This window comes from Crinia signifera, chromosome 19 (assembly GCF_055691185.1).
Source record: "Crinia signifera chromosome 19, ASM5569118v1, whole genome shotgun sequence".
In the NCBI taxonomy this organism is placed as follows: Eukaryota; Metazoa; Chordata; class Amphibia; order Anura; family Myobatrachidae; genus Crinia; species Crinia signifera.
This window is the reverse complement of record NC_139226.1, coordinates 47,951,957-47,965,931: the sequence shown is the minus strand read 5'-3', so window position 1 is coordinate 47,965,931 and position 13,975 is coordinate 47,951,957. Positions and strand designations below refer to the sequence as shown.

The 13,975-nt window shown below is 46.8% G+C and overlaps 1 protein-coding gene across 4 annotated transcripts in view; it reads left to right on the top strand.

The window, feature by feature from the left end:
* Positions 1 to 2,441: 2,441 nt before the first annotated feature.
* Positions 2,442 to 13,975, top strand: part of LIG1 (DNA ligase 1) — a 68,229-nt gene continuing 56,695 nt past the window's right edge. For 2 of the 4 annotated variants that reach the window (XM_083162532.1, XM_083162530.1), the window contains exons 1-3: positions 2,442 to 2,614; positions 7,019 to 7,077; positions 11,872 to 12,027. In XM_083162532.1, the coding sequence (XP_083018658.1) occupies positions 7,061 to 7,077; positions 11,872 to 12,027 (173 nt within the window). In that variant the 5' untranslated portion in view covers positions 2,442 to 2,614; positions 7,019 to 7,060. The remainder of the gene's footprint in view (positions 2,615 to 7,018; positions 7,078 to 11,871; positions 12,028 to 13,975) is intronic. The other 2 variants (XM_083162531.1, XM_083162533.1) reach the window with 2 other exon arrangements.

Genomic DNA, 13,975 nt, shown 5'->3' with positions numbered 1-13,975 from the left:
TGAGGCAAAACAGGAAATATTATAGCGGCGCGAGTTTTAAAAAGTAGGCAAGTATGCACTAACCTGATGGTTAGCATGCCAGACCTTATCATTGGACTGGGATGCTAACCATCGCATCTTCCATAGCCCATCCTGCCCTGCTTTTTTCTTTTCTTTTTAACTGGTGAGTGTGACAGGCACACTTTATCTCCTTATATGTTGTGGCATTTTGAAGAAGACTTAAATAGGTATGGCTATCGGTGCAGTCACCAACGATGGTTGTCATTGATGGTGATTCTGCAAATGGCCATCGATCGCAATAAACTATGGGATGGGTGACCATCGATAGTTTTACCTATCAATGGTCATCCATTTTCAGAACATGGGGGCGGGGCTTCATGGGTGTTGGGGAAGAGCTATGCTCCGTGTCCCGGCACTTTGAAATACAAAACAAAAGCAAAACATTGGTTTTGCTGTGCCATCGATGGGGAGAAACCACCTGGTTTCCCCCCATCGATGGCAAAAGTATTTGAAACGGATGGGCAGTATTTGAAATGGATGGGCAGTATTTGAAACAGATGGCCCATTGTTTAATGTGTGAGACAAAATACAATTAGGCAATTAGGGTGTTCTATTTATGTGTGCCAAGTGGCACACATAAATAGAACACCCAGTGCCTCTCCATAGTCACCCACTGCTTCCACTTGGCACCCACTGCCTCCCCAGTCTCTCCCTATCACCCTCTGCCCCCCAGTCTCCCACTGCCTCTCCCTGCAATCCTCAAAACCTTTACAGGTGGGTATAAACTTAATATTTGCATGAATGTATGACATGAATGTATGCACACATGCGGGGACAGGGGGTTCTGAAGCAGCTTGTCCCTGATATGTGTAAGAGATGAAGTGATGCATTAATGGTCATGCCCTCTGACACCCAGTGTGTTGTAAGTCACCAGCAAAAGGAGGCATGATTTTGCAGCCCGACACACCCATTTTTCTCACTCCCAGGGTCCGAGAGATGTTGGGCTGCCATAGGGATGGGCATCGCATTGCAATGTTTGATAACCAGCTGTGATTTTGTTTTGATGGTAGTACTTTTAGCATTGATGGCAGCATTCAAATGTTTGCCGCCATCAAATGGTAAACATTTGATGATGATTCGGTGATCCCACCTCTAAGGCCAGCCATGCTGCAGTGCATCTGTGCATGCATGGCCATGCTGAAGATATTTGCACAAATCATGTTGTTGTTTTTTTACCAACGCATCAAAAGATTCGATGGCGGAAGCCCACCCATCATGCATACCCTCCAACATCTGAAGGGCAAAAATCGGTACACATTCGGAAAGGGGCGTGGTCAATGGTAAAAGGGGCCGTGGTGTACTGGGAATATATATATATATATATATATATATATATGTGTGTGCAACCTCCTGTTGTTTGCAGCCTTTTATAGGTGTAAGGGAGCTGAGACAGGAAGAAGTGTGATTCAGGCATTAGATACAGCAAGAGCACTGTTGTGGCCAGTGGCACCGCACTGACACATCCTCGCTGACGGCAGGGAATGCAGGCAGGCTGGAGTGGAGAGAGAGGGGGTAGGGTCACGCACCTGCACTCTTACTCCCTGTAGGGTTGGGGTATCTGCCAGAGATGCGGCACACTTCACTGCTGACTGTAAGCTTGTCAGCCGTAAAACAGCTGTGTTTGACAGCCTCTCCGCTCAGCTGACTCACATGCCGGCATCTTCGTGCATTTTCCTGCTGCCTGGTTCTGTCACTGCCAATAGCGCGGGCCATGGTGCAGCAGGCCCAAAGTGCTGAGAATGGGAATGCCCCCCAGCCCAGCCCGCCTCTGCATGGATGCATGGGTTGACAAAACGGCGTGTGATTGGAGAAGCGGAACTCGCCCACTGGCACCCTAAGCCCCCTGGGGGATGTAGTTTGGCCAGCCACTCCCCCTGACCCTCCCCGAAGAGCAGCCGGCTGTGAATGAAACTACAAATCCCAGAGTCGGAGGAGCCGGTTACCAAAATACTGTACATTCGGTACACTTTGATTTAGTTAAAAAACGGTACTGTACCGGCAAAATCGGTATAGTTGGAGGGTATGCATCATATGATGGTGGGCTTCCGATGTCCATCCCTAGGCTTTGACAGAAGCCAAGGGCTGCATGTAAAATAGTGCATCACCTGGCTCCTATCACTAAGGAGAGGCCAGCACTTTTATGTCACTATTGATGCCACTGCTGTCACTTTACTTCTGCTTTGTGTCTCTGCAGTGCTACTGTGCACTAGCAATCTGCTGTGATAATTGCTGGGGTCCTGTAATCAATGTTATAATCATATAGGGTCCGGCCCCATCTTTATCAACAAAGAAATGTGAGTGCAGGACATGGATAATAATAATGTGACTGCTGCTGCTCTTGCTGCGCTGCTTCCCACCACCACACAGGGGCAGGGCTTCGTGCGTCCGTCATCCCGGAAGCATCGGCCGCTGCCGCTGAGGATAGGTCGGGAGCTGCCGCCGCCGCTGCTCGGGATAGGGCACCGCTGATGCCGGGGGTAGGGGGCGGGAGCCGATGCTGTTGGGTTTGTTTTTCGCGCGAAATAACTAACGTGGTTGGAGGCGCCGGTACCCGGTGAGTGTGGGCGCCTGTCACCGGCTGCTGGGGCAGGGCTGGCAGCGCGCGCGGTGTGCATGATGCCCATGGCTGTGTTTATATACTAATAGGGAAGTCATTAAGTGGGCAGCTGCCCCCGGGAGACTGGATAGACCATTGTGCTGTATGTCTGGTACGTTGTTGTATTATTCCCCAACTGCTCTGCAGTGACTTGTGGTCACTACTGAGGAGCTCAGACAGGGGTGGGAGCAGGTTTGCACTCTGCTGTGGCTGTTAATGCTTTTTGTGTTTTGTTTTTGCTGTAGTTGTGTCTGTGCTTTTTGCTAATCCCATTTGAGCAGCGCATGCACCACGCTATATGGCTGCTGGTATCGTTCAGTGACTTCATCGGGGCCCGATAATCTATAGGTCGTTTGGCTTAGGTCGTTTGGCTATATAGCCAAATTGACCTGTACTGTATATCTTGATGATATCAATCATAGTTAATGACGCGCAGGAGCGTGCATCGTTAACTAATTTTAGTGTATGCACTAGACAATATTGTGAACAATATTGCTCAGAAGCCCATTTCTGAGCGATATTGTTCACTATTGCCTGGTGTGTATGTGGCTTTTCAGTCGTTCACAGAATCTGGTCCCTAGCACATTTGTTCCCGATATCACTCCAGTGAATATCCAGCTTAAGGGATCCATGTACCAAGGGACAGATTCAGGTTTGGATGCCAGCCCTGCTGCTTGTCGGAGGGCCGCGCATGCATACGGTACACATGTGTCTGCGTGAGCCCTCTGTGCGATAACTGTCTGCAATGGATAGACATCGCTGGCTGTTTGCAGGGTGATTGACACCCTGTGGGCGTTTGGGGGTGGAAACTCAGCACTTTTGGGGAGTGTCCCGGAAAGAGCAGGCGTTGCCCTGCCGTGGGGAGGGCCGCTGACGTCATCAGAGGCCTCCTTCTCCTCATAGCCATCACAGTGCTGTGTAAAGGTACAATGAGCGACCACATTGCCAGCGATTGGAGTGCGCACCGGTGAGAAGTTGCCGGGTGCGCACTACCGTTTTTAGCCCCCTTATGATCGTTGGTCGCAGGTGCTTGCTCCTGCAACCAGGTGATTACCTCTGCGGCTCCCCCGGCAGAGGTTCCCTTTCATCAGTGACCATCTCTAGTCGCTGATGAAAAGGAGAAACTGAGCAATAGCACTCGTCACTTCAGGACGCTTCGACCAGAAATCACGCTGCAGTGCCTGTCGGCAGAAACAATTGAATAGCTGCTGCCAGACGAGGAAGTGGGGATTGTGTTATGATAAGTAGAGGTAGGGTACGAGATACCACCAAAAATATAAAAATTGGGTACAGACTCTGCACATTAATATTAAAGTAATTTTGTGCTAAATGTGGACAGTGACAAAACAGCGATTGCAACAATAGCAGCCCACTGAGGCATACACTTGAATGTGAAGTACACACATAGAGGTAAACTTGCTAAAATGGGAGTATTTTCTTTGCAGAAGTGAGAGATATCGCCCAAAGCAATCAATCAGTTTCTAATAATCATTTTTCTAGCATCTACTAGAGCAGGGGTGGGCAACAGGCGGCCCGTGGGCCACATGCGGCCCGCAAACAGCTCCTGACTGGCCCGCCGCTCGACACTGCTGTGTGTGTTTCCGATGGCGGCTGTGTGCTTAGCAGGTGCCCACCACATACGCAAAAGGTCACAGGACTATGCCGCACGCACACACACACAGCCCCCATCGAACACAAATACAGCAGCGCCCGGCCGCCAGCTGCCCCCCGCATGTTACTACAGCCGCAGCTCCGCCGCCGAGGGTGGGTGAGTTGACATGACTGCATAGGGCTGCAATAGGCACCATTTTTCAAGGCTGGTGTGCAGGTGTTTGGAATATCTAAAGAGGGGCAGGTGTGTGGAATGTGCGTAAGGGGTATATGATGTGCTACAATACATTTAAAGACAAACCCCCTTTTGAGTGACCACACCCCCTATTTCTGGAGAGCGGCCCTCGAATATCTGCTGGATAGTATATCTGCTGGAAGTATTTAGTTCCTCCCCAGCTGAAATAATTGCCCACTCCTGCACTAGACGATAATAGCTAAAATCCAATTGGTTGCATCTCTGATGATTTGGTGAAGTGTTCTGCAGAAACTGTGTTGTGCATATACCTTAACAATGCGCCGTTGGACATACCAGGCCACAGGATCTGTTAGCGACATCAGTCGGCTGCTCCTGGGCAAGCATATAGAGTGTGGTAGCCGTACAGACGGCCAGATGTACCAATATATATCTGCAAGCTATATCGGCTGTGCTGCATCGCAGACGCGGTACACTATTATATAAGGTACTTGTTTCCTAGAACGGCAACACCAATGTTGATCGGGTCGGTCGCATCGATCGCATCGCGTGCGACGCGACCGACGCGATGGTCCCGATTTTTACATTGATTGAAATGTGAATAGGGTCCCTGGGACCCTATTTTACATTTGATTCAATTAAAAAGTCTCCCCAGACCCCAATTTTAACCCCCTCAACGGCACCCAACAATTGATGCCAACCCGAAGCGTGGCGAGCGGCGGCGGTACGTGTCCTCTGACCTTTTCATACCCCTACTATCCACGTCGGCGTGGAGTTGAGAATGTAAAGTGTGGCGAGCGGACGCGTATAACTTCACCGGTATACTCGTCCCCTCACGGGGCTCGCCACGCTTCGGGCTCGCTGCGCTCGCCACACTTTATATTCTCAACTCCACGCCGACGTGGATAGTAGGGGTATGAAAAGGTCGGAGGACGCGTACCGCCGCCCCTTGCGGGCTCGCTACACTCGCCATGATTCGGGTTGGCGTCAATCATGGAGTGACGTTCACAATGGGGGGGGGGCATATACAATGAGAAATGGGCCATATTGGCCCATTTCCCATTTTTTTCCCGATTACAATGTTAAAAATATTTTAACATTGAACCCTATGGCAAAATCGGTTGCGTCGCGTGCCATGTTAATGCACCCGACCGACGCGATGGACCCGATTTTGCCATTGCCGGCAAAATGGACCTGATTTCAAAAGAAATCCGGTCCGTCGGGGGTAATCGTGTACCTTAAGTTAAGGTACACGATTACCCCCGATGGTGGCCGTTCTAGGAAACAAGTACCTTATATTCTCCCTCTATGCCCACTTGAATAGTAAAGTATGAAAAACCACCTTTAAAAAAATAAATAAAAAATTCATGTCAACCTTTTCAATGTTGACCTAATGCTTGTGTCGACCTACTGACCACATCCCCTAGCATAAGTAATATGATGACGGGAGTTATATACACTGTACCCTGCCACAAAGAGAAAAAATCTGATGGCACCATCTGCTCTGCCTTAATACAGGGTCTGTCCGGAAAGTAATGAGACCTTATTCTGGTTGAAATTTGCAGCCCCCCGCACGGCGCCATCCCCCGCAGGCATGCAAATGGCTATTTTGCATAAACATCCATTTGCAGCTTGCGTGTAGGGAGGAAATCATTCGATGGTCGCCAACCATCGAAAGATTTCTACAGCACTTGCAGACGTAAGACACCTCTGTGCTTTTATCTATGTTTAAAACAACAAAACAAAAAAATCTTTTGAACATTTTCCCTGTGTGTTGCTTTTAGGTGAAATCCTGGTTTGCCAGTGGTTCCCAAACTTCATTCTCAAAGCACCCTAATGATTCAAGTTATAAGCATAGCCATGGCTCAGTGCAGCTGCTTAAATCAAATTGACTGAGGTACTTAAGCTTTGTACACATCAGACGATGTGTAACCAGTGCACTATCGGCGGTGATGGGGACCCGTGGAGTGCCGGTATCGGCAACTGCATACACACTTGACAATGCTGGCAGTGATGTACATGGGGGGTGAGGGAGGGGGGTGGTTTTTGAGTGGGGAAATGTGCAGCATGGCTCTCAATAGTGATATCCTTCATTGTCCTGCATGTTCAGATGATGGAGGCTATCTGTAATCACTCCCAGGAGTGTGCATCGTTATCAATATAGTGCGTATACACTAGGCAATATGCACGTAAATATTGTTAAAGGTGGTTGTTCTGGTGCACGTCGTTAGTCTAGTGTGTATGCACCTTAAGGCACCTGTTTTAAAGTATTGTTCTCCTGAAAACCTGGACTGTTAGGGTGCCTTGAGGACTGAGTTTAGTAACCTCTGTAGTTTGCTAAGAAATAAATAATGTGTATATAATGGATAGAGTGGGTTAGAGTGTGTGTGTGTGTGTGTGTGGCTGTGGGGACCAATGTGAAGCACAGGACGTTTGTAGTACGGGCACATTCCCTGCTTGCTTCTGCTAACAGGAAATGTGGCTCTTAAAATATTGTTTAATAAGGTAAAATTGTTTATGATTTGTTGTTTTATTTTTTTACTTTATTTTTTTAACAGGGATTTCTGAAATTGACGTAACTTTTTCACCTTGTCTTAGCCATGCAGCGAACAATAAAGTAAGTCTTGGTGACTTTTTCTCTTAATTATATTTCCCTGTCTGTCAGTCTCTCATAATCCTTCTTTTTTTTTTTTTTTTTTTTATTAAGTATAGCACCACTTTATGCAACATAACTTGTGGTCCCTTCTTTTCCAACTTACAAGTGTAATATCCAACAGTGAACACTGGCAGAGAGTGCATACTGAAATTCATTTAACAAAATGGGTGGAACATTTACCCCCTTTCACCCCCTAAAAAGTCCAATTTAGAAACTTCTCTGCTTAGTATGTGGCTGCAAATACTGTCACAGTTTCCAGACCACACAGCACCCAGTACATGGAGAGTTAGTTTATCACAACGGTGGTACATCCAAAATGACGCGCACAAAAGAAAATCTGAGTCAATGGTTATCTCAAGATTAGCAAATCTAACTGGGGTCAAATAAACTACAGGATTATACACTTTTGGTTCTGCTGCAATGTTGCCAGGGCCTTAGCTGCACAAGACAAAGATAAGACTGCAGTCTTTGTCAAAAAACCCTCCATCTGCCCTTAATGCCACCTAATAACCCTTTCACATCACACAAATAATCTTGGGTCCAGCAATCCGGGTTAAAAGAAGGGTTAATCCTGGGTCAGACCCAGGTTGCTGTGCAGTGTGAATGCTTAACTCTGGTCAAGCGTCGCGGGTCAGATCCACACTATAGGGAGGAGGCAGCGTCTTCTCCAAGGGCTGCCTTCTCCCCCGCCCCCAATGACGCGTCCTTGCCCCCCAATGAGATCCGTGACCCGGCTTCTTGCTTCACCTGCAATGCCGGGTCGCTCCTGGGATGAACCCCTGTCTATATACCAGGTTCGACCTGGCATAGCCATGCAAAAGGGGTATATGTGTCAGTCCAAAACATTCTTGCAATAAAAAAAATACTGAGATAAATTTTCTACATACTGTAGATTGGTCTTGTAGATTCTGCTCTGCGATATGGGAGGGGGGGGGGGGGTTCTGCTCTGTAATGGGGGAACAGATGCCCCAGTAAATTAAAGAATGTTGTGGTGATAATAATGGAGTTTAGAGCTTTGGGATACCAAATCCCATATAATTTCTCAACTGCTAAGCACATTATCCTTGTACGGGATGCAGGCGATTTCCTGGCGGTCGGAATCCCGGCGTTCAGAATCCCGACGCTGGAATGCCGCCTGCCGAAATTCCGATACTTTCTCCCTCCGTGGGTGTCCCTGACACCCATAGAGGGAGAATTTATTAGCGTGCATAGCGAGCGAAGCGAGCCCGCGGAGGGGGGGGGGGGCACTCCACGTCCCCCCCTTGTCGGGATTTCGGCGGTCGGAATTCCAGCGTCGGGATTCCATACCGAATCCCCTTGTACAAGTGACCCTCCAACAGTAGTTTCCTTAAGCCCTCTCTCAAACACATGAACCAGGTTGATACACACTTGCCTTTCCTGGGACAATGAGAGCCTGTCTATATGAGTGTAATATACAATAGACAAGCGTCTATTGTTCACTCCAGGAATTTTTCTAGGATAGGGTGTGGCCCCAGGTGGGCAACCCCCCCCTCCCCTCCCCCAATCACAAAGCAGGACCCCCCCATCAGCACGGAGCATAATATGTAAGACCCCACGCACATGAGAACAGCGTGACAGGAGCCGCTCCTCCCCCTACAGCCAGCCTGTCAGCTCCTGTGACAAACGAAACCACAGCAGCTGCGGCTGAGCTCTGGCACACCGGACTGTAGACTGCAGTACCCCTATGTATGTGCGGATGGCATCAGGGCAATGTACCTGCGACAGGAGGGTTTGGGCTGGGGGAAAAATGCAGCTGAAACAGCTGTCAGCCACTCACATCAGAGGAGGTGAGTGGCCTGTCAGCGCAGTGGAGGGCGGGATTCACCAAGCCCGTAATGCGATACATTCCAGTGCTTGGATGCGGTGGGTAATGCCATTTTCAGACCAACATTGCTTTATACAGTAGAAGCTCATGGGCTTCTATCATGAATCCCTGCTGAGAGAGGGCCAACACAGTCCCTCCCAGCAACCCCCGCGGCACCCATAATACTCGACACATGCGCATATGGGATGCTGGGTCCTAAACGCAGAACTCCCATCATCATAAAGGACGGCTCTTACCGCAAGATCTGTCCTTTCGTAAACCTTCATGCATATGGCATTCGTCAATGTTGAAATGCATGCGGAGAGTGGCGGAATGCATCACAAGCCAATTGTGTGACATTAAGCAATGCACTAATGGAAATTTGGGATTGGGAATAACTTGATTTGACTCCTTTTAACTCCAATAAAATATTACTTTTGGTGAGTACTGTTTTCATTGTAGCTGATAACCCTCTACATTTAAAATGCCAGTAGCTATTCAATTGTTTGGATGCTCACACCCTCCTGAGTTGGAGAGTGGAATCCAGCCCTAGAGAAGCACACCCAGTAGATTGTAGAGGGTGTTGCATTATCCGGTGCATTTGGGCACAACATGCAATAATAGGCACCCAGTAACTTGTGTCCAGCAGCAAAACAATTGAATATCGTCTGACAAATGAGACTGGAGCTGTAGATGCGAGTAAACACTGAAATTGCCCCCTAATATTGGGACTGATTCATAGAGGTATATTTACTAATTTTGGAATTTTATTTAATATGGGAAGTTGATATGGACAATCAATCGGCATCTATTCTTTATTTAGCACCTTCTAGAAGATAATATAATCTGATTGGTTTCCCATAGCAACATCCCATATAAAATTGAACTCCAATCTTAGTAAATAAACCCCATAGTGAGTTGTAGTTAAGCGAGAATTTGCTAAATTACAACTCCCCTGGTGCTAGCATACCTGGGGGGTGCCGGGCCTGAACTATACATTTTGGTGCCTCCCCCCCCCCCCCCCCCCCCCATCCTCCAGATAGGGTCAGTGCACCCCTAAGGTACACACAAAAAATGTAGGGCTTTTCTTTATAGGGAAGGCCTGTGGCCACATAATAGTACCGATTCACATTATACCACACAGTACTGCCACTTGTACACAATGCTCCAGGTGAAGCCCTTTTGACACATTGTGTATGTGTATATAAAAAAAAAAATCCTCCTGAAACTTACTATTGAGAGAAAATGGTAGCAGCTGCAGCCAGTGTACACATTACACCCATGTCGAGCCCCATAGCCATATATATGCAGAGTGCAGCTGCGGGTGGACAGCTGACCCTGCACCACTAAAAGTGTACTGGTCTGGGGGGGGATTGGCATAGCTATAGCAAAAAATTTAGCCCATTACATATTATGCTACCCACTGTAGTTCCCATTACACATTATGCCCTACACTGTTATGCCGCCAGTACTTCTGCTTTTACGTTATGCCCCCAGTAGTGGCTTTTTCACATTATGTCCCCATAATGTAACGTAATGTGCCCCTTACATTATGCTACCAGTCCAGCCCAGAGCGGCATTCGCCACCTTTGTTGCTGCTGTGGGGAGAGCAGTGCATCAAGCTGTTGTTGTTGAAGCCGGTGGGACTGGGAAGGGAAGAGAGCAGAGAGCATGACCCTGCACCCCTCTTGGTGAGTCCAGTGGACATTTCAAATATAGCGCTGGCTTGTGAGCCAATCAGAGCTAGCGGTCCAGCAGCCAGACCACGAGCACTGATTTGTTGGTGGCCTGCGCCACATTTGAAATTTCCACCGTGTGTGCAGAGGCAGATTGAAGGAGGAGTGGTGTTACCTCATCTGCTGTGAGCAAGGCACCACTGGCACACTGGTAGTTACGGCCCTGGCGTCCTGAGCAAGCTGGGTCATTTTGAAGGGCTATTAACTAGTAAATTAATAAGTAATAATCTGTGGACTCGCCCCTGTAATAATCCACTGTCTCCTTGCTGGACTCACTCGGTTATCTATTATTTCCCTGTTCTACCAGTCCAGCCAGAGTGCAGCAGTTGTGCAGTGCCATGCCGTGTGGAGTAGGATAGAACTATGATAAACACATATGCAGTATGTACAGTACAATGTTCTATCTGAGTATGCTCTCCATCTTTCATCACTTACATTGCTTGTGTTTCATATTTATAAAAAGCCCGGTACACGTGGGAAGTAGTACATGTGGGATATGATTCATGTTACTCAGAAAAGGGATTGCCAGAGACAGCTGCAGTAACGTGAGACATCACAAATCTAAATGCTAGTTATCACTCTTTGAAAACAGATCACGGTAGTGGGTGCAAAGCACCAGACATAAAACTAATAGATAAACAAACGTATAATTTGTATAAGAAAAGGTCAGGCATCAATTATCTTCATGAAGAGCAAAGGTAATATATCCTAAAAACAAATATGCCCTGTAATCACAAACAAATACAACCTGCCACTCAGAGTGTCTGCTTTGTGGCACCTTCTATATATTCTTCAGCTGGTGCAGTTTGGGTGTTGTCTTACGATTTAGTACCCCATTGTATCCTTTTATCTGCATTGTTGTTTTCCTCTTGTCAGGTGATGGCATGTGCACTCTTATGGCTGCTTAGAATTCTGTGTTCTTGCATCCAACTACGGAGCTGCCACACGTCTGCACATCTGTTTTCTGTTCTCCTCTCGGTTTGCAAATAATTTTATATTCTACATTATTACTGCATCAACTTACCAGAGCGTCCATTGTGTACATGGATTTATGTTGTCCATTTTAAATACATACATCGGGAATATACTGTTTTTGATTTAGAATATTCTCTTGCGCAAAACTTAGCTCAAAGGTAGCAACGTATTTATAGATGGGTAACTATTTAATAATTACAGTTCTTTTGCTTTCCTTAGGTCATTTTTTCAGCCCAAAGCAGGCGCAGCTAAAAAGAAAGAAGAAAAGAAAGAAGAAAAGAAAGAAGAAAAGAAAGAAGAAAAGAAAGATGAAAGGAAAGAAAGGAAGTCCGAAAAACATGATTCTCCCAAAGCCAAGTGTTCCGATGATCAGATGTAAGTATGGACTTTCGCCGGAACTAGGTTTTTATTATTATTTAATCATTTTCTTATATAACTCAGCAAATTTCCTTGCACTTTACAATTGAAAATGGTGATCAAACAAAGTGGGTAGTTACCAACAGGCAGAGGTAGGAGGGCCCTGCGTGCATGCTTATACTCTAGGGAAATAAGCATTGATACACATAGACGGGTGTTATCTATTACATAGAGGTCCACCAGATTGCAAAGGTTCTTGGTGGGTTGTATGATATGGTCACAGCACTGTTGGGCAGGGAAACAGAAAATAAGTGAGGATATGTGTGGACTGTACAGTGGGGATGTAACTGGATAAGAAAGGTTTATAAAGGTATGTGGGTGGTTCTGGAATTTCATAAGCTTGCCTGAAGATGTGAGTATTCAGGGAGTGCTTGTAGGTTTGAAGACTGGAGGAGAGCCTCATTGTGTGTGTGTGTGTGTGTGTGTGTGTGTGTGAGTGTGGGAGGGTATTCCACCGAGTGGGTGCAGCCCAAAGAAAGTCCTGCAATCATGAATGGGAGTGAGTAACGCGTGTGGATGGCACATATCTTGTGAATAGCGAATGTTGTGTTGGGAGTATAGGTTATAGTGTAGGTGTAATTCATGGTGACTTTTTTATTTTATTCAATGTATAAGTAATTGTAATATCTTAGTGATCCCTCCAGGGAAAGGGGGCACTTTGAATGCAGCGGGGTGGGCCCGCCCGCCGCCATCACTCGGGTGTGTGGGCCTGCCTGTCGACACTTGATTTAGGGGGGTGCCCGGCACCTACGTAGACGTCAGGCCTCCCCTGAGCTCTCTGGATAGTGCGGACGGACAGGCCCAGTTGTTTTAGCAGGGCGCCGCTAAACGGGCGTGTAGTGGTGCTCTACTAAAACAACCTAGAGTAAACACTAAGCTCTCACGAGCAGGGCCCTCTTTCTTCATGTGCTTTTCTTAGACTATATAGATGTCTGCCACCCTAATGATTGCTTCTGTGTCCTGTCCCCAGATGCAACTGTCTTTACTTACCATGCACTTGCACTAAATTGTATTGCAAATCATTATTTGCTCCTTTATGTATTGTGTTGCGCTGTGGATCCCTTGTGGTGCCATATCAATAAATAATAATATGTTTAACATAGATTTCATTTATTGGGAGCTTGGATTTGGGAACGTGGGATCTTTGCCTTCCCAGTTATTAGAATGTTTTCTTTTGTTGTTTTTTTTTTTTGAAATGACTGTAGTTGCAATGAAAGAATGTACAACAGATAATTACTACTGTTGCAGATGGTTAATCAGGAATTGTTCTTAGTGCATAGCTCACCTATTCATAACCAGCCTGGATGCAAACTTAGTTTTACATTTACCAGCTCTTGCCTGCTCGGTGCTCTCCGAGGGTCGGTGGGGGAAAAAAAATCTCTATCTATAAAAAAACGAAATATATATTTTACTGCTTGTTGCTGGGTTGGAAAAAGCGATCAGTCAGATATAACAACTTACAGTATCTTCTAAGAAGATGAGATTTGCATCAGTTGAACTAAACCAAAATTACACTGAAAGACAGCAGAAATTTTCTTTATGTGCAGTGGTAACCTTGCTCCTGGTATTGGCTCAGCCTTGGCTTAGACACTCAGTGCGGTGCTGAATATTTGCTACCTAGCTCCTTTAGCGTTGGAAGCTATACCGTGCATCACTAACAGCTGCTTGCTGCTTCGTTATATTCTCAAGTGTCCTCAGTGCAACCTTTTGAAATGAGATAATGAAGTGTGATAGATTTTGGAAGCAAATGAGTTTTGAAACTTCGTGACATTGAGGGGAGATATACTATTAGCAGCAGTGATTCACCTCTGCTAATATGTCACCACGGGCTATCCTATTAGCCCCGATGCCGGCATTCCCTCTCCCCGTACCTGCTTTTATCAGGGATTATACTTTGCGTGCCCGA